At 42.7% G+C, this 21,377-nt stretch overlaps 1 protein-coding gene across 2 annotated transcripts; it reads left to right on the top strand.

Annotated features, from left to right (window-relative positions):
- The first annotated feature begins 2,796 nt into the window (after window positions 1-2,796).
- On the top strand, window positions 2,797-21,167 carry taok1a (TAO kinase 1a). Of its 2 annotated transcripts, none has more exons than XM_078245928.1 (20): window positions 2,797-3,304; window positions 6,017-6,271; window positions 9,236-9,307; window positions 9,421-9,522; window positions 9,621-9,666; window positions 9,810-9,906; window positions 10,022-10,135; window positions 10,232-10,323; window positions 10,561-10,654; window positions 10,760-10,841; window positions 10,937-11,104; window positions 11,926-12,126; window positions 12,294-12,422; window positions 12,779-13,015; window positions 13,101-13,229; window positions 13,368-13,571; window positions 13,723-13,962; window positions 15,615-15,827; window positions 15,988-16,170; window positions 17,064-21,167. In XM_078245928.1, exons 2-20 carry the CDS (start codon window positions 6,140-6,142, stop codon window positions 17,598-17,600), a joined length of 3,072 nt encoding a protein of 1,023 aa, XP_078102054.1. In that variant the 5' UTR covers window positions 2,797-3,304; window positions 6,017-6,139; the 3' UTR covers window positions 17,601-21,167. The 2 variants fall into 2 exon arrangements, with proteins under 2 accessions (XP_078102054.1, XP_078102055.1); XM_078245929.1 differs by having other exon boundaries at window positions 2,797-3,113.
- Window positions 21,168-21,377: the final 210 nt, after the last annotated feature.

A 21,377-nucleotide genomic window follows, 5' to 3' on the forward strand; every position in this document is an offset into this window, starting at 1 on the left:
TCGCACCGGCGTCATGGCAGAGGGGCGTGTCTTTAGGCTTTCCGGAGAGGGTTTTCTTCAAAATAAAAGCATACGTCAACTCACGATCATGTGAACGTTATTTCCACAAACAATTAAGTAAATGTGGTGAACAAACTAAGATATTCAGGTCACATAATCAGGAACGATGTATGTAATGATGACGACGTGCAGCGCCAATGTTGCAAACTGTATGCACAAGCCACTAAAACAGCCCTTTTTGGAGCACGTACAGCCAACAAAATGAAAATGATCCGTAAATCTTGATCCAGCTTTCAAGATGCACAAGTGCAAGTCATATCTTTGTGACTTATGTTCCAACCTAATGCCGTGTTTACGAATTTTATGTACAAACGTATGTCAATAACTGCTAAAAAAAACTATGTCATCATAATCGGCTTAACTGAGCCTACACAAAGTGCCACACGGTATTCCTGTTGTTTTTGAAAATATTGGAACAAATTGCAACAAAAATGTTGTCGTATTTATTGTATTGTTCATATACTGATATGGACCTTGGTGTCTGAAATACACTTACATTCAATTGAATTTGAATAAATTAATACTGCAATTATATTACTGTATTTACTACATATAATTTAACAAATTAAGATAAACGTGAGCCTAATATATTCTATATATGATTATAATATATATATATATATATATATATACTATATGCTACTACAGCTATTCTACAGAAAGTGCTGCTTACTATGACAATAAGAAAAAAAAATTTTCTTTGTCAACACAACCTATACAAATTTGAATAAACATGATCACAAATAATATTGTAGGTTATATGATGTGTGAGCTCAAACCCACCTCTAAAAAGATGTATCCATCCTCTGTTTTCATCATCATCATCTGATATGTATTCCTCTTTCTCATCACTCTATAATGATTTAGCATTTATTTTATTTTTTTCAATTATCCAGTTTTATAGTTCACAAGCCTCTCTTTAAAAAAATACACTCACTTTTACCTGGAAGTAAAAGAGAGGGAGATGTAGAGATGGAAAGAAGAGAAGAAAAAAATTAAGTAGCCTTTGATGCAATCACATTAGCAAAAATTGAGCTTGTAGCTGCTACACCTCTACATTCGGAGAATAGGTTCCTGTCATAGCAGCATCCTTATATTACTGAGGCCTGGATGTTTGAATTGGATCCATATCTAGACACTTCATCAAGTATTTGGCGAAATCCAAAGTTGTGTATTAGTAGATCTCCCCTTTTTTGGAGGGATTGGCTGGAAAATGGAATTGTTACACTGGGGGATCTGTATCTCAGTGGCATATTGAAATCATTTGAGGATGTGGTACAGCAATTTGGAGTTTCAATTTTTCAGATATTTGCAACTTTTGCCATCTGTTAGTGGGGATTTTTGGCTCCAGTTCTTAAGCCCTGATAGCACCAGAATGTTTAGATAAGGTGTTGTTGAAATATGGAAAAGGGTATTATTTTATGCTTATGCAGAACCTGGGGGATGGAGCCTGGACAGTCCTCAAGAAGACATGGGAAAGGGATCTAAGTACTGGATGATGAGGAGTGGGACAGAATTTGTAATTTTTAAACCATGTCATGGGATGTGAGGGTGCGCCTCATTCAGTTCAAGATTATGCATCGCTTCTATTGGACTCCCTCCCGATTGTTTGTAACTTTGTTTGAAAGACACACCAAATTGTTGGAAATGTAAGACAGAGGACGGCCAATTACTTCATGTCCTACGGTCCTGTGGATAAGGTCCAGGGGATAAGGTCCAGGGATTTTGGACTGGGATACATGATAACCTATGTCAGATTGCATGGACCCAGGTTCCATTCAACCCCAGATTTATTCCATATGGATCAATCCTAATCCTATATGGAGCTTATCCATCCCTAAACGGAATGGATAAGCTCATAAGAACCTGGGTCTAAACTAGTTTAATGATAGCCAGACAGATTCTTTGACGATGAAGGAATGAAGGGGTGCCGTCAACCCAAGAGTGGGCTTGTGAGATGGCTAGGGTGGCAGCATTTGAAAAAAGTCATCTAAACGGTTTAATAGATTGAATGTCTACACTAGAAAATGTGGAAAGTACCTGCTTTCTGGAGGGTTCCTAAGAAGCCATGTACTGGGTGTTATATTATGGTTTGGTGCCCCCATAAAGCCAACAACTTTCCACTTGTACATTAAAAAAACACAACACAAAACAATACAATAACAATAATATAAAAGAATGTAATTGACAGACTGCCATGAAATATACTGACCATGTCCATGCTCTCCAGAAGCCAGAAGAGAAAAACTAATTTTGGACTTGCTAACTTAACTCTTTTATGCATAGGCTGCCCTTATGTCATGTACATTACACAGACTCACTACAGTAGGTCTCTAGTATGAACACTTTACGATATGTGAAAAAGCCTAACAATCAAAATCAATTCTACTTTTCAGATATCAGCATTTTCCATCCATCCATCCATCCATCTTCATCCGCTTATCCGGGGTCGGGTCGCGGGGGTAGCAGCTCCAGCAGGGGACCCCAAACTTCCCTTTCCCGGGCCACATTAATTATAATAAGCATTTTCTATTGCAGTTAAATTAATATATTTTATATGACCTATCTATTCCATTGTAAATAGTCAGAAACAAATATGAGGAAATAACCACAAATGAATGAAAAAAATCTAATAGAAGAGTAGCCTATTTACTCCACTGTATATCATAGGCCGATCGAGTGTTTTCTTTATGTCTCCGCCTCTGGATGATTTTGGGTCAGAGAAAGTTTACTGCAACTACAACAGGCAGGGCGGAACTGCTGTTTGCACACTGTCGAAGGAAGACGGACAGGCAGGCAGAGTTACAGTTTAACTAAACAGCTAGCTAAGTAACTAGTAAACATGCCAGTGTGCTAGGTGAAATCCCCAGTTTTTCGACATTGCGTATACCATCGCGGCTTGTTTCTGGGTGTTTGGGAGGTGTTTGAACTTCCCTCACATTCTCCACAACGCATTTTCACGAAGGGAGGCGGCGGTGGAGCGCTCGGCAGCCATCTTTGGAGCTGGGCTGGGAGTGGGATTCGACTATTCTGGCACCCCAGATACTTCGAGGGTGGGGATTTTAACGTACAATAATTCATAAATGTGCATGTTATAATCGACTGACAGCGTCACGAACCACAAGGATTTAGCGTAGGAAATTACTGCGCCGGGGATGAAACGGGAAGAATACTTTATAATCCCAAACTGTTTTGAATTACACGACATTCTCTACAGTGCTGAAACCTGGCCTGTCAGGAGAGGGTGAGTTTCGGCTAGCTAACTGGCTAAGCTAACTTAGCAAACATCACATAGGTTAGCGTGCTAATTTAGTCATTTCTGGTAAATGACTCTTGAAGTTGATTTAATTCCACATCATTCGAGTAGTTACTCAACTGTTTACGTTGTGAATACGTCGCGAATATTGCTTGGATTGTTTGATCATATGACACGTAACTTGGCTAACGTTAAGTTTGGTGTGTAGCTAGCTAACATGAACGTTACAGTCAACGTTGGCTGGTTTAGGAGCTCCTGAATGATTTGTTTGCGCACGCTTGAGAGTGCAGTGCGGGTCTTTCCATGTCAGACTTTGTTAGTTTGATTTACTTGAAACAGCTGTTGGAAAGTGACAACTTGTAGAAAATCCCACTAAGTGCTTTCTCTAATTCCACTTGTGTTGCAACTCCAGTGAGGTAATACCAAGCCACAGGTAACTGATGATGTAACGCAGCAGGTAGGGTTAAGGCTGGGCTACTAGCTAGTTTAACTCGTATATGATAGGGTTTAGGTAAGAATTGGTCATTTGATAGTGGTTTAAAATGTTCAGAGCAATAACCCTACTGTACAAGTGTCTGTCTATCCCAACAGACAAACTCTGATTAGGCCCAATTGCCATCTTACTCCATTAATGTACAACGATTTAGGCCTGTACATAAACACAAGTCTTTGGTTTATGCTCTTTGACATACAGATAAAGGAAACACTGGTGATTGACACTATTTGATTATGTGTTGTTTGTGCTATGGATTGGAGTACCATAAGGAAATGACTTAACTGACCGACGTTACTGATAAGTTTAAACCGTGTAACGTTACTGATCTCTAATAAGTGATGGCAGTTGCATTTTGTCAAGGTGAATTAACTGTATGGTATGAAAGCTTCAAAAACTGTCTTTCACTGTGTCTGCATTTGCAACGCAGGTCTGTAAGCATGCCCTCGCTGTTAAGACAAGGCAGACGGATAATCACTAGTCAAAACGCTCACCAGGGCCCCTTCCTAGCTCCCTATAGCTGTGCGAACAGGAAATGCAGCCCAGTGAGGGCATACATTGGGAATTCCAGCCCTCCAGCTTTGTTGTCCTGTCCTGCTGCATTCTTGTGTGTTTTTCTGTGTGTGTGTTTTATGTAGGTATCAGTTATCATCACTCACTACTTTTGGGCTCACGTGTCCACATTTGAAAATTCCATCATGAGATACGACAACAAAGCTCATTCATGAGCAACGATGTAGTAAAGAGAACAATGGCAATAAAGAGGCACAGTCCCACATGGTAATGAGGCTTTATTTCAGGGCTGTGGCTGCATCTGTGTGGAATAGTGAGTTGTTCAGTGTTGTTGTGAGACAAAAGATGTCTGCTTGAACTGGGGGCTGTTTCTCCCAGCCCTGGGAAAGAAGTCTTGTGACTCTAGCGTCAGCTCTGCATCTGTTTGCAGCTGATCATCTGAGCCTCACAGACTCAGTAAACTTTCCTCAGTGATCTTTTTACAGTCTACATCTGTGTTACAGCAGTGAGCGAAGCTGTATAACAAACTATTTAATCGGCGACAAATAGTTAAAAGTTAAGCCTGGCAGTGGAGAATGTGGACCTATGCTATATTCTGTCCATTTCTGTAATTTTAAAGGATGACTTCGTCTAAAAAACAAAACACATTATCCCACGTCTCTGTTTCTAGTCATGCGGACAGTTTAAAAAAACTTTTTTATGGTGAGCTTTTAAGATCAGGTTCATTGACACCCATGCTGTGGATATTTTCAGTATTTTTCACATTCAGAAGAAGAAAACTGTTCACAACTCCTTTCAGTATTGATGATTATACAGCGTACCTAGGACGTTATTTTTTAGAAAAGCTTTTTTTATTTTTTCAACCCTGAGCACCACAAACAAATTATTCATCCGTTTGGTAACCACTATAGATAATTGGGAATAGGCGTTTTGTGATGTTTGACGAACTGATCCTTTTAATCACTTGTAGGAAAGTTATATGGACAATGTTTGGTATGTTTGAGAATGTGTGTTCACCAAGTACTTACAGGTTTAACAAGTAGTCCCATCACTGGAATGCTTTGTTCCAGTTCAGGCGTCTATCTCCCAGTGAAGCAGCGTGTTGTTGAAGTTGGTTTCTTTGTTTTCGAGCTGGAAATAGTCAGTTGCGAGATGGTTCGTTGTATCCTCCTCAACGTCTCCCTGTCTACATACCAGTCACTGACGGTGTGAGGAGAGTTGATCAGCCCACCGATTTCCTTACCGTGCTTGCTGTTACTATGGGAACAGGAGACTTGTCTCTTGCTACCTCAGGATTTCCGACTTTCCGTTCTCTACATTTGCACCTGACGTCATGGTTCATCGCATGTTTTGCGTGGCAATTCTCTCGCTCAGGTATATAGGCTCTGCTATAGCACGTATGGACAGCTAGAGAGCTGTGTGATTGTTTCACTTGCTTCAGGTTGCCTCTCACTGTAACATATATCATTGTTAATGTAGTGCAACATTACCTTACTAATAAGTTACTTTACATGGGTACAGAATGTGTATATTTCACTTTTTGGATCATGTTGTACTTCTCTGCTGTCCATTCAGTATTAAAATGAAGCCCTGTAATTTATACTGTGGGACACATGAATACATTGGGATAAACCCCTCTGCTGCTGTTGTGTTTTTTTTAGTGTACTCATTCCTGTTTTTCCTTGTACTTTCAGCTCTGAACACATATGAGACCACTGTCCTGCAGATGAGCCATCGGTGGGGGCTTCCAAGTCGCTGTCGCAGACCCAGATAGTTCCTGGCGGCAGCGGCATTGCCCCCTTCCCCAACTCCCCATTATGCCCAACAGCAGTCGGGCGGGGAGCCTGAAGGACCCCGAAATTGCTGAGCTCTTCTTCAAGGAGGACCCAGAAAAGCTCTACTCAGATCTGCGTGAGATTGGACATGGCAGCTTTGGTGCCGTATATTTTGTGAGTATTTCGCAGTATTAGGCTTTGGTCCGAGCCCTAGGCCGTGTTCAGTCTGACGTCAGAACCGCGTCAAAAACAAAGTCACTGTGTGGGCACATTGGGACACATCGGGGGTCTGGACCAAAAAAATAAAATGTCAGAGCATAACAATGTTAAGCCTGGCTCAGCTAATGTAATATATACAAGTGCACTGTGACATGTAACATGAATGGCACAATTACATTTTTTACCTCAAGATCATTGTTGCGGATGATTAAATGAATGCTGCCTTTTTGGAAAATTAGGAAAATCCTGTCTCATAGTAAACTGCTAACAAAGAGAGAAAGCAAAGTGCAGCATGAGTGTGTCAGCCTGCAAGTCTATTCAGAATGTGCTTGAAGGCCATTTGGATGACATTGGTAAATTGTTCGGTTTTATTTCAGTATTCAGCAATGGGAGAGCTCTGTTCTATCAACCAAAAAGGCCTTTAGATGCTTTCAAATATTTCATAATGATTCTTAAAATGCACAACCGTTTTTAGTGGCACTCCAGCCTATTATTGAGCAGGCTTTTGTGCAACGTGTTAGCTAAGATGGGTTATATAGTCTATGCCATGTGGATATTATACCCAAGCAGCTAGAAGTCCCAATTTGTTGTTATAAAATGCCACATTGTAACAGCTACATTGAATTTGAATGTGGATCATGTAGTTGAGTCTCTAATACAGATTGCGTGTGTCATGATGAGATCACATACAGTGATTGTCGATTTTAATAATTATATAAGACATAATTTATGATTCACAGGCAAATATTAGATGACAAAATGAATAGGTAGCATGGGTATCTGAAAATACAGCTGGTACTTCTACTGTGCTCATATTATGCTTTTTGGCTTTTCCCCTTTATTGTGTTATATATCTTTTTTTGTGCATGTTTTAGGTTTACAAAGTGAAAAAGCCCAAAGTCCACCCCAAAGGGACTTACCATCTCCAACAGACAACACTGTTCACAAACTGCTCCAAACAGCTCTATTGTAGTCCAGCCTTTACTTCCGTGACGAACGTGCGTCACTTTGTAACACACGTTACAATGCTCGCCTAGCTGCTAGCGTGTCACGCCCTCATACTCTGCTTCTGACTGGCTAGTAGTCCTTACCTAGCTACTGCGCATGTGCCACTCCCAACAAAGATGGAACAGAAGTGCGATGTCTCACTCTGTAGCTAAAACAGAGCGATCAACACACAGGGTGAAAAGAGGAGCTGCAGCAATGTGCAGTACAACAAAAATATGGTGTTTTTTGAAAATTAAACCACGTAAACCTATTCTGGTACAACCTCTAAATACAATTATGACCCTGAAAATGAGCATAATATGAGCACTTTAAAGGGATATTTCACAGCTGGAAAGCTGAATATATCTTTAAATTGGGTCACTTAGTAGTATTTAAATTGGTGCCTTCTAGGCCAAGAAAAGCCAGCAAATGTGTTTTTGGCTAATGTGGATGAAAGACGCCAAATCCCAGAATGCACTTGCTTCGCTGCTCGGAGTCCACTCCCAAGCCACGCCTACCGTTAACAGACAGACAGACAGACAGTGAGACGATCAACTACTTAACTGTGTTTTTATTGTCATTTCAACCATATACACGAAACAACGTTTCACCGTGGCTCAAGTGGTTACACAATTAAAATATGTAAAAACGACATACGAAACAGGCTACATTTAGTGCACACACATTAGCTATATGCTCCGTAAAGTTCAGCTAACGCATGCTAGCATTAGCGCTTGGTAGGCTGTAAACAGAGCCGTAAATTTGCGTGGAATGTAGAATGGTCGGCATCTAACAGTCTCAAACTCCACCAGCGGTTAGCAGTTAGTTGGATACAAGCACCCCCATTTCTGCAACAGTCCGTGTTAAAAAAGCCCACCTCCGCTAGCTAGCTATGCTGCGTTCTATTTACCTCGGAACTCGGATTTTCCGAGGTCAGAAACGCGCCCCCTGACCTCAGATTTCCGAGCTCGGAACTCGGACAACCTCGCAGTAGCCCGAGTTCAAAATCCAACATGGCTGCCCCCTGTATCAACAGTTGTGAAAGCTGCAGTAACATGAAGTTATAAACACTTCTGTCTTATTTGTGTCACTAAATCAGTCGTTCACACAGGCATGTTCAACTTCTATCTGTTTGACAGTTGTTACGCTGTTTGCATGCACAAAAAACGGCGTAATGCGTTGTTATCAACTGGTATTGCTAACAATAGCTAACCGGGCTAGAGCTAATGAAAACAATGAAAATCCGACTATGTAATTAGTAATAAATGGAACGCATTCAACTCGGGTATGATGTCATTCCCAGCTCTGGCTTCCGAGTTCCAAGGTAAATACAACGCGCCACTAGTCTTACCCGGTGACAGAGCCGCTACTGAGGCTGTGCCGTAGCAGGCCAAGCCTGGCACAGGTGCCTGGCTATCGTTAGCTTCCACCTAGCTCCAACTCCTACCCTCGTCCCGCTTTCCGCACACCGCTGAGGATGTCCCCCTACCGGCTAGCAATGTATCCCGGTGGATTGTTGTTCTAAAATTTCCTTTGGGATGAATAAATCTGTTTCTGCTGAGAAGCTAAGCGATGATTCAAGATGGCTGATGACACTCGTTTTTACCTCGGCAATTTCCGTTAAAAAAAACCGTCGTACTGGCTGTAGTCCTTTGCCTCTGGAAAAATGTATACCGATGACGTAAAATGACGCTTTTTGCGTCATCGGTATACATTTTTCCAAACCCCCAATACAGAGATCTCTCCTCTCAGGGGGACATGAGGGAGGGTAGCACGGTCATTCAAAAATACTACCGTGTTTCTACTGATACAAAGCTTAATGGTAAATCGGTGAAGTATCCCTTTAAGTAACTGAACCAAACCTTATACCAGTGGTAAAGTTATGAAGTAAAGAGGAGAATCGCACCAATATGTGATGTGCTTATCATTCAGGCACGGGATGTGCGGACAAATGAGGTGGTGGCCATCAAGAAGATGTCGTACAGTGGAAAGCAGTCCACTGAGGTATGGTGGCTTTCACTAGCCTGTTTCCTGTTAACAGGCAATCGTTAATAACATTTACTCATGAGTGTTTTTTGTTGTTGTTGTTGTCCTCTAATTCTTTACTATTTTCACAGAAATGGCAAGACATAATCAAAGAGGTGAAATTCCTGCAGAGAATACAACACCCAAACAGCATAGAGTACAAAGGATGTTACCTGCGAGAGCACACCGCCTGGGTAAGATTCGACACGCCAGTCAGTGATGACTACTAAAATGTACTACCCACTGATTGGAAAAAACAATTTCACACAAAACTCTCTTTATTTCATTGCAGCTGGTAATGGAGTATTGTCTGGGCTCTGCTTCCGATTTGTTAGAAGGTGAGTTGAAAAGCTTTTTTTTGGAGTCCTGATCATTGCACGAGGCTGCGTGACGACAAACAGAAACGGTAGTCTCGCTTATCAAGTTCGTCCTTGTCACCTCTTTGCGATTTACACTGCTGACTGTAATGCATCCCTTCCAGTTCACAAGAAACCTCTGCAAGAAGTTGAAATAGCTGCAATTACCCATGGTGCTCTTCAAGGGTTGGCTTATCTTCACTCCCACAACATGATTCACCGGTGAGTGTTTGGGAGAGCGTGCTGGACACTGCTTGTGTGTCCCAGGCGTTGTGTCAGTCAGTCTGTCTGTCTGTCTGTGTGGAGCTGGAATCATTTCCTCTTATGTGTTTGACAGAGATATCAAGGCGGGGAACGTCTTGCTGACGGAGCCGGGGCAGGTCAAACTAGCAGATTTTGGTTCTGCCTCCATCGCCTGTCCTGCTAACTCCTTTGTTGGGACTCCATATTGGTGCGCTACAAAACATTACTATTCAAGTTTTCTGTTAGAGCAAATTCCCCATTAAATTGTTATTCTTTATTGTGCTGAATGTGTTTGTTTTCTCAGGATGGCCCCAGAAGTAATTTTAGCTATGGATGAGGGCCAGTATGATGGAAAGGTGGACATTTGGTCTTTGGGAATAACCTGCATTGAATTAGGTACGGTCCCTGTTATATTTATATATGGCCTGTTTTCACATCTAAGATTTAGATTACATTGCTTGCATCCACATCCATTTTTTTTTTAAAACACTTTCACTAACCTCTCATTGCAAGCAATACTTTTGCTCACTTATTCAGTCAATACTTGAATGACGTTGCTTTTTCTTTCTCTCATAATTCAATTTTTTGTCGCAACATCTGACTCCGTGATGTAACCCACTACTTGGTCTGTAGCTGAGAGGAAGCCTCCACTGTTCAACATGAATGCAATGAGTGCCTTATACCATATAGCACAGAATGAGAGCCCCATGCTGCAGTCTAGTGAATGGTGAGTTTAGAATTACATTAATAGAGCTGGTGTGTTGTTTCTTAAACAAACTTGAGTCCGTACAATAATTCGATCCGTTTTCCACTTTCCGTCTCTCAACTTTAGGACGGATTATTTCCGAAACTTTGTAGATTCTTGCCTTCAGAAATTTCCCCAGGATAGGCCGAACTCTGAGGAGCTTTTAAAGGTAAGAATTAAAAAAAAAAAAATAAATAAATATATATAGCCATGTTAGAAGTCATGATTTTAATGCAAGAGGTCTTTTCTGTGTTCTTCCTCTAGCATGCATTTGTCCAGCGTGAGCGACCAGAGTCAGTTCTAATAGACCTGATCAGTCGGACTAAGGATGCAGTGCGGGAGCTTGACAATCTGCAGTATCGCAAAATGAAGAAGCTCTTGTTTCAGGAAGCCCATAATGGCCCCACAACAGAGGCCCAAGATGAAGAGGAGGTATGTGATGGGACTGTTTTGAACTTCTGCTAGGCTGCATTTCTTTTCTTTTCTTTTTTGTGTCATCTCTGTCATGTCCAGTGTAGGGATGTTGTATATTCTAGTATTGGGTCCTATTTTAACCATCTAAGCGCCTGGCGTAGGTGCGTTTAGGGCGTGTCCAAATCCACTTTTGCTAGTTTGACGGCGGAAAAAAGGGTCCGTGCGCCAGGCGCATGGTTCAAAATATTTGTACTTAGTGTGTTCATTAATTCATAGGTGTGTTTTGGGCGTAACATGCAATAAACCAATCGGAGTGTCATCTCCCATTCCCTTTAAAAGCCAGGCGCGTTTATACCTTGGCGCATTGCTATTATGATGGCGGATTTGCACCATAATATTTTTATTTGTAATCTTTTGCATGTGTGTGTGCGTAACGAGCATAGTGTGTGTAACAAGCATAGAGTGGGCGCGCCGTGCATAAGCCTAGGAGTTCAAATAATGAAATGCTATTGACTGTAGACCAGGTTTTTGTTGGTCAATGGCGTGATCACTTCACGCTGCGTCAAGATAGCAATACGCCAAGAATGCACCTGAACACACCTCCCTGTAAGACCAGCACGCCCGTGGGCGCAAAGATGGCCGCAGGTGCATTTGCTATTCAAACGACGCGGGCGCTGGACGGGAAATTGACAACTGCGTCGGTCTTAAACTAGCCAAGACACTTGCGTCGGGCTTTGCGCTGCGCCGGGAGCAAGATGGGGCCCACTGTGTCATTCTATGTTATTAGAGAGCTTTGTTGTAACCTTGTTACTGTCTGCCGTGTGTTTCGATACTTTTAGGAGCCAGAACACAGCGTGGGTCGGACGGGTACGGTGAACAGCGTTGGGAGCAACCAATCCATACCCAGCATGTCAATCAGTGCCAGTTCACAGAGCAGCTCTGTCAACAGTCTAACGGATGCAGGCGATGACAAGAGTGAGGTGGACATTGAGGGAGACCACACAGTCATGTCCAACAGCTCTGTGATACACCTCAAACCGGTATGATGTTCAGGTTCCAGTCTGACCTGAAATTTATTATTATTATTATTATTATAATATGATCTTATTTATTCATTTTAAATACAGCATGAGATACATAATTTTATTGTTTTGCAATATCTTCTCCTGCTGTTTACATGTTGGGTGCATGTTTGCCTATGTTTTAGGAGGAGGAGGCGTATAAAGAAGAGTCGGCGCCCAACACCCGGCCAACTGAGCCACAGTCCCCGCCTGCACACACTCCGCGGCCAAAACGGAACCGCGAACACTTTGCTACTATACGCACAGCCTCAGTGGTAATAACAGTTATTGTATTTGCAGATCAAATAAGAAGATGGATAAAATGACTGTGTGTGTGTAGCTGCTGGACATCCATGGGTTGTTCAAAGGCAAAGATCTTTTGACGAATTGTCGTTGTGATCACTGATGCTTTTGCTTTAAGGCTAGAAAGGAGTACTTGATTCAGCTTGAAACATGTATGCCCTTGGATATGCACTTTAAAAGATAATTGTCCATTTCCTCCATATTGTCTTAAAAAACCTCACTCATACGTGAGAGACACGTTAGCCTCACACACACATTGTTGTCTCAAAAACTTGTTCATACCGACCAAAACAACATATAAAGGGAATCCGGGTCTTGTGTCTTCCAGCTCACTCGCCAGATTAAGGAGCACGAGCAGGATTCTGAGTTAAGGGAGCAGATATTGGGCTACAAGCGCATGAGGCGGCAGCACCAGAAACAGCTGATGGCTCTGGAAAACAAGCTGAAGGCTGAGATGGATGAGCACAGACTCCGCCTGGACAAGGAGCTGGAGAACCAGAGGAACAGCTTTGCCCAGGAGATGGAGAAACTGATCAAGAAGCACCAGGCGTCCATGGAGAAAGACGTATGCTTTCAGCTCATTTCTGTGTTCACTTGAGATTTACAAAACACGTGGAGTAAACTGATTACGATGCGCATTTCTCCATTAGGCAAAAACGTTTTCCAACGATGAGAAGAAGTTCCAACAACACATTCAGAGTCAGCAGAAGAAAGAGCTCAACAGCTTCCTTGAATCCCAGAAACGGGAGTACAAACTTCGCAAGGAACAACTCAAGGAGGTAGGGAGATCCACGCCTTCTTGCCCCATACATTAGTCTCTAAAACGTTCACTTTACTTACTATCAGCAAATGGACATCAGTCAGCACCATGGAAGTCTGTTTTACAAGTGACCTGCTATCTTTCTTCCGTTTTTTAGGAGTTGAATGAAAACCAGTCGACACCCAAGAAGGAAAAGCAGGAGTGGTTGTCCAAGCAGAAGGAGAACTTCCAACACTTCCAAGCTGAGGAAGAGGCCAACTTGCAGCGCAGACAGAGGCAGTATCTGGACCTGGAGTGCCGCAGGTTCAAACGGAGGATCTTGATTGCCCGCCACAATATAGAACAGGACTTAGTGCGTGAGGTCAGCACTCTGTCTCTTCCGTTGTACCGCTGGGTCTCTCTCAAATCGTACAAACATTAGTGAATTGATTAACAAACTAAAATTGAGTTATCTTTGGAGCGCGACCGTCTCATCACTTTTGTCGTTTGTCTCTCCACGTGCACATAATCAGGAGCTGAACAAGCGTCAGACCCAGAAGGACTTGGAACACGCCATGCTTCTCCGGCACCACGAGTCCATGCAGGAACTGGAGTTCCGCCAGGTCAACACCATCCAAAAGACGAGGGCGGAGCTCATCCGTCTGCAGCACCAGACGGAGCTCACCAATCAGCAGGAGTACAACAAGAGGAGGGAGAGGGAACTTCGACGCAAACACGTCATGGAGGTTCGCCAGCAGCCCAAGAGCCTCAAGGTGAGAACTCGGCTTGTGAGCATGCATGTTTATTGAATATTCAATAGATACTCTCTTTTCAATAATAATGAAATGTTGCTCTGGGTACTTATAGGGTCTGTTTCATATGCAATTCACTGTTTAAGAGGCAGACCTATTTTTCTTCTTGAATAAGCCAAGATGCGCTGAAACACTGATCCATAGAATTTAGAGTAAAAGGACTGCATCGGAGTAATGAGTGTGTCGCTTGTTCCTTCTCTTTGGTTAGGCAAACGGTTTTAAAATGGAATTGTGAATAGAAGCTGACCCATGTTAGCCTGGTCCTACCCGACTCTGGTACATTTCATTGGTACAGAGAGTCTGGCCTCTCTCCATTGACAAGTGTTAACTTCCTTGAAGGCGGGGACTCTGTTGAAGTTTAAAACTATTGGATCTGCCCAGAGCCACTCTGGTAGCCTGGCTCCGCCCTCCTACGTACTGTCTGGTCGGACCAGGCTAACAAGAGGGGAGACGACAACAACTATCGGCTTAGCATCGCGAGCGTTAGCCTTAGCCAACTCCTTCACCACTAATGAAGCGAGCTGGAAAAGCAAACTGTTCCCGAACCCCGTGGGGACCAGGGCCACAACATCATGGCCACCAACACAACTCAGCAAAGATTGTTCTTTGTCCACCGCCATTACGGAACTACAACTCAAACTAGCGCACGTCACGTCGTCAACGTCATCGTTCTCAGCCACTCCCTCTGTTCGCTGGTTGGACCGCCAAATATTTAGCCGGAGAAAACCCAAGAATATACCGCAAACCCAGACGGAGTACTGAAGGAAAATTCAAATTGAGCAGAAGTACGTAGGAGGGCGGAGCCAGGCTAGACCCATCTTGCCTTACCCGTGTATTGTGGTTTTCCTGTCTCAAGCCCCAAAAATATTAAGATTGTACAGACCTAATGTAGATCATTCATGTTTTCTGTGTTGGTGTGAATGCAAGGTTGGTAACTATTTCCAATATACACTTTTTATATGTTGTTTTGAAATGGTCTTTACACACAAAGGGCTTTGAAAAAGGAGCGAAAGCCCACCGATCACTGCCTCGCAGTCCGCTTGGAAAGAACCAATGAAGTGCCTCCTTTCCCCGCTGCGCTTACTCTACCCCTCCCGTGTACGAGCCTGAGGTCAATGCGCGTCGTCGCCGCATTGCTAACAGTAGTCATGTTTGTTTTAAACATTTGGTATGATAATATTAGGTGTTAGCTTGCCTGTGAATGAGACGTGAAGTTCAATGGACCTTTTGGCTCAATTCCATCAAGTGTCCCAGTGAGCTATTTCAGTGAGTCAGCATGCACAATACCAGGGCCTCTCCTAAGTGGAATGCAGCCATCATTAATGGTTTGGAATACACCTGTGCTTTTCCTACTATGACATGTCAACATGTCTGCCGTGAAAAAGGTCTATCGCGGTCCTTTCTTCGCTCTGCTCTGAAGCAGCGACACGTGTGCACGCCTCTGTGTGGGGCGGAGCCCCGAAGGGCAAGGGGAGGGGTTACACTGAGCCCCGAGGAGATGCTGCTTTCAAATCTTGCTAGCTTTTCAACTTTACCAACCCTGCCTTTTTAATGTTTGCTTTTAAATATAGAAATACATAATTGTATCATTTCGTTTTTCTCTAATAACCTAGTCCAAAGAGCTACAGATCAAGAAGCAGTTCCAGGACACATGTAAGATCCAGACCAGGCAGTACAAAGCACTGAGGAACCATCTGTTGGAGACCACACCAAAGTCCGAGCACAAAGCTGTCCTTAAACGGCTGAAGCAGGAGCAGCACCGCAAACTCGCCATCTTGGCAGAGCAGTATGACCACTCCATCAATGAGATGCTTTCCACTCAGGCGGTGAGTCTGGGAATGCCAGGAATGTAGAAAAGTTGTAAAATAAAACCATGAAGTTGCAACCCGATTTATTTTTTTATTTTTTAACATTTTGTCCAAATCAGTTATGGTTGTTTATATGTTTTACTTGTTGGATCCTGATCCTGATGTGTCTGTCCCTTAGCTTCGTCTGGATGAGACGCAGGAGGCTCAGTGCCAAGGCCTACGAATGCAGCTACAGCAGGAGCTGGAGCTTCTCAACGCCTACCAGAGCAAGATCAAAATGCAGACCGATGCCCAGCACGAGCGTGAGAGGAAGGACCTGGAGCAGAGGGTGTCACTCCGAAGGGCCCTGCTGGAACAGAAGGTTCTCCTCTAGAAATGATTGTCACGTGGAGATTTTATATTGGGCTCCATTGTCATTGCAAGCACCGGTGTTTACTAGTAACATTAACGATGGCTCTGTCCTATTCAAGTGCCCCAGTAAGTCGTGACCGTGAAACGCCACGCCCAATACCAGGGACCCTGAAACTGAAGCCACTAAATGGAATTCAGCCATCTGCCCTCATTTTGTCATGTGCACTGTGAAGTAGAGACGTTTTCCGATACCTGAACTTGCGTATCGGCCGATACAGAGTACCGATCAGATACCAGTGGGATTAAAATGTATTTATTCTTATTTTTAACAGCTGTATACTACTAACCCTGTATGGATGTGATATCATGGTATGCATTGTATGACATTGTTGTATGGCCTGGCTCAGGTTAAACCCTTTGTAAAACATACAAACAACAAACAAATACATACAGAGAATGAATGACATAGAACGTTCTTTTATTCTCTAGTTTGACAATTAGTCTCAACGGAAAAAGAACTTTTAAATATAAACCACTTTTAAAGTATATTTTTTTTCAGGGCTAAATTACGGGTGTTTGGTGTTTTAAGCCCCCAACGTGGTCTTCCAGGCAGCGCTGCATGGAAGGCACTAGGATTAGGCAATGGTTAGGTGCCTTGAAGTTCGACGGTCGCAGCGCTGCCTTGAAGTCGACGTTGGGGGGCTTAAAACACCATCGAGCTAAATTACGTGGTATCGGATCATGCGTAGACTTGCGTACTCACCGATACCCATACCAGCGTTTTTAGGCAGCATCGGAGGCATTTCCGGTACTGGTATCGGAACTACTCTACTGTGAAGCACATATACTGTATATGAACATTGTTATTTACCATGTTTTTTTCTATTTGTTTTTTTTTTGTAGATTGAGGAAGAGATGATGTCCCTGCAGAATGAACGCCTGGAGCGAATCCGGAGCCTGCTGGAACGTCAAGCCCGCGAAGTTGAGGCCTTTGACTCCGAGAGTATGCGCCTGGGCTTCAGCAACATGGTGCTCGCAAACATCTCCCCAGAGGGCCTCAGCCACAGCTTTCCCGGGGCTCCAGCGAGTTGGAGTCACCATCAGCAACCGCGGCCGTCTGGGAGCTCTCCAGGGTCGCACTGGGGCAGCGTCGGCTCGGCCGCCGGGGCGAGCCACCACGGCAGCCATCACAACTATCACTCCAGTCCGGGAGGGGCACCTATGCAGCAAGGCTGGGGGCAGGGCACGCAGGGAGGTGGGGTCCCGTCACCGTGGGGCCACCCATCGGCAGGAGCCCTGTCCCGCAGCAGTGGAGGTGTACAGAACAGCCCCCAAGCAATGGGGAGGACACCCTCAGGAGGGCGCAGTGAGCAGAGCATGAGCAGGAGTACCAGCGTCACCTCTCAAATATCTAACGGGTCACACCTCTCCTACACATAGATTTCCCCCCCCATCAGCCCCTGGAGTCGGAATTTGAGCGTGGAGATGTAGAATCCAGCAAACGCAAGTATTGGCTGAGCTCTGCCGCCACCCCCCCAGCCCCTTGTACAGATGTGGATGTGCGATGAAATAAATGTTGCTCAGGTCAAAAAGGGCTGGAAATGACGCAGCCCGTCCTCACAGCAGTTTATCGGCACACGCACAGATCCTTAAATTTGTTACATAAGCGATTTGAGTGTCAACACATATTGGTCATATTGGACTATATATATATATATATATATATATATATATATATAGTCCCATTTGCTTGTATTTACAGCTCCCTCCTGCGAAAAAGTTTTAAAATATGTTTTGTGCTATTCACAGCCATTGCTCTTATTTTGCACATGAAACACTGTTTAAACGCCTTTTGACGTGTGTTAAAAATGTCCTAAGAAATGTGGTATCAAACAATCAGAGCATTTTTATTTAGGACTCTCTCTCTCCCCTCCACTCTCCCGATTCACATTCAGTGACACACCGGTCGATTTCGCTGACGGTGGATTAAAACCGCAGCAGACCTCCTAACTAAAGCTGCTTTGCCGTTTGTGATACCAGCCTGCTGTAATGGTCGTTGTGATAAATGAGATGCCTCCTTCTATTCAGTAGTTTTTATTTCACCTGATTTCCTGGTCATCAGCCCAAAATGAGACTTTACAAATTCAGAGCCAAACAACCCTAATGTTAGCTGTATCAGGCTTATGCTCCAACACTACTACAGTGCCTTTTTTTAACCTGTTTTGAATCAGTCTCGGACGTTTATAGTTTTATTTTAAATCGTATCATTAGTTCCAGCGTATGTTTTAGTTTGATTTTAGTTCCAGAGGTCCCGAATACTTTTCTCAGATAATTACAGTATATTCACTGTGTACGCAGTAAAGTCTTATAAATGCTGAGAAATAGAAAATCGCTATATCAGTAACTATATATTGAGGTCTTTAGAGTGGTGGTACTCTAGGGGTGAACTTGGAAACCCCTTGCGTTACAGAGAATGTCATTGTACACATTCACAGGAGGAATTGTGAGGGGGGGGATGGGGAAGAGATGAATTTGCCTTCAAAAGCAAACCTAGTATTGATTTGTCGATTTTTATTAGTGCCTTTTTTTTTTTTTAAACTGCTGCCTTGTTCAAAGCACTTTATACAGCGGAATATGTGTACAATTTAAATGTTACTTCTGTCCGCAAAGCACCTGGTGGATGAGTGTTTTCGTCGGTACGCATTTACTTAAGTTGAGGAGTCGAGCTAACCCGTGCTGTGATTTTTTTTTTTTTTTTTTTTGGTGGAGCGATTTCCCAAGTAGAGACAAGACCTTGTGTTTGGCAACATACAGTATGTGACTGAAAGCAGTTCCCCCTTTCTGCAGCTTTTTTTACTGTGTTTTGAAACTAAAGCTGCTGTTGGTTATCTCCTCCTGTGTGTTTCTGCTGAATTTCGATTGAACAGAGGATGTGAGGATGCTGCAGGCTTTTTGAGATATGTTTTTGACTACAGTTTCCATAAAACAAATTGAACTAAGTGTGCTGTAGAGAGTCCATTATGTGCAGCAGGCAGAAAGGTTAAGGCATATTGTCACGACCATGACAGCAGGCTTGGCACTAATAAGAAAACTACAACACTGTTAAAAACAAAAAGTGTTGGGGCCCAGTCAAGTACACTAAAAATAAGGTGCTAAGTCATAATTGTTACACCATCTCATCAGAACCCAAGAACAAGGGTGACCGAATCAAGCACATGCTCGCATGATGACATTGTGTTATAGATCCATGTAAATGTAAAATTGATTCAACGCACTCTCTGTGAAAACAGCCAAATACAAAATAAATGTGGCAAAAAAGCACTTAGGTGTTCCTTTTGATACCTCAAGCAGTTCCTCTAATAATGTGTCTCTGCTCGCTCCCTTCTCTCTGGCTTGTGGTTGAAATGTCATTGGAGAAACGCCCTTTAAACCTTTTTAACAGCCTCTCTTAGGCCTTAGGCTTTCAATTTCCATATCCACACAGAGAGTTTAAAACATTTTTATTGAAAAGGCCATTAAGGTTAATGATCTCGAGATAATAAGGATGTATGCTTTCCTCGAAATACAAAGCTGGAGTTAAATGTGCATATGTGTATATTTTATTAAAGAAAACGTATAAAAACCTAAACTCACATTTTTAAGAAAATAATTTCTAAAACTAACTTTATTTAACTGACAGACCACACCGATATTGGCAAACCTTCCACTGTCCAAGTGGTTTTGAGTTGTCTGGACATAGCTCAATGAAAGATATTCTAGCTTTTGTGTACGCAGACCGAATGCCACACACGCACGTGTTTGCCGTCGTCGTCCTAAGTGGCACTTCTTTAATCAGGCGGCCGTTTCTGAGCTTTATCACGGCAAAATCCCCCCCCCTCCTCCAGCACACGTTTAATAATTTGTCCCCGTCCCACTCGGATTCAGAGCCATCTTTTCAGATGCTGGCTCTTTCTGAATGTCATAATGTGATATACGCCTATCACATTTGAGGACACAAAAATGCTTTTTTCTTAAATAGGTGGGATGTTAATTTTCCACGTGTGTGTATATATATCCTATCCTTGAAAGTATGCATTATATGAAGTTACAATACGGTTTAGTCCCAAAACTCTAAAAAATTTTAATGCCGAGTAACTAGTTCAGTTACTGTAACACAGCAGGTTGTATTTCTCATTTCCTTTCTGATTGATTGATATTTGGTAAAGAAATGGGAAATGTATTAATCATGATTGGAATCTTACCTTTAGTCAAAAGCCAAGGCCAAGAGTTTGAATGTCAGGCCAACTGAACCTCACCTACATGCCAACCTTAAGTTTGTATGCGCTAACTTTTGTTCACGTTTATGTCAATGTGGTGCGTGAGGGCGTCTGGATACTGTTGTCAATCATTGTCGGTTACGAGACCGCTCCACAAACCTGGATTTTATTTTATTTTTGACTTTAACTTTGATGTCAAATTTTGTCCTACTGACTGAAAGCTTATGGGATACCGAATGAGAAACAGCAACAACAACGAATGGCGATCCTTTCTATGGTCAAACACTGTGCCATACCTGAGTTGCCAAGCCCACATACCACTGCGTTGTCTTCATCTCCATGGTTTTACCGATCAGTGGGCTGATGGCATGAAATGTATAAAAACAAGTTGGTTCTGCTCTAGGGGCCAAAGTAAAAAGGCTTGAAAAGATGTTGTGGTGACAGGCAAATTATGAAAGAGATTGCATTTCTTTGATGTCAGTATTCTTCTTTGGCACATTACCACTACAACTCATAACCTGTATTAAAATGTATAGATGGTGGAACTTGTTATTGAATGTCAGAGAGATTATGAAGATACTATGTAAGAGATGGTAAAGTGCTAGAAGTGGATTTAAGTTGTGTAAAAAAGATACATTAAACAGAATAAAAATAGGATCAAATTTACTATTTTGTTTGTATTATATTTACCATTGTGTTGGCAGAGGGATATTGAACAGAAATCAGCTGTAATAAAGTAATTTTAGTATAACTGGCCTTGTGTTTTTATTTTTTTTTGTACCTCAAGTGTGTAATATTTTATATAATATTGATGCTACTTCCATGGGACTGCAGAAAAGGAGGGAAAGGAGCTCTCTGAAGGTCCGAGGACAGCTTGGGAATCAAACAACCAATGATATCACTGGGAGTCAATCAACCAATGATATCACTGGGAATCAATCAACCAATGATATCACTTGAC

The sequence above is a fragment of the Sander vitreus genome, chromosome 3 (assembly GCF_031162955.1).
Source record: "Sander vitreus isolate 19-12246 chromosome 3, sanVit1, whole genome shotgun sequence".
NCBI classification, from domain to species: Eukaryota; Metazoa; Chordata; class Actinopteri; order Perciformes; family Percidae; genus Sander; species Sander vitreus.

What these genes read in the sequence shown, in the direction of transcription:
- taok1a (XM_078245928.1), top strand. Translation starts at nt 6,140, where the DNA reads ATGCCCAACAGCAGTCGGGCGGGGAGCCTGAAGGACCCCGAAATTGCT. An exon ending in GTGGAAAGCAGTCCACTGAG is followed by an intron (nt 9,308 to 9,420) that starts GTATGGTGGCTT and finishes CTATTTTCACAG; the next exon opens with AAATGGCAAGACATAATCAA. An exon ending in TTTGTTGGGACTCCATATTG is followed by an intron (nt 10,136 to 10,231) that starts GTGCGCTACAAA and finishes TTGTTTTCTCAG; the next exon opens with GATGGCCCCAGAAGTAATTT.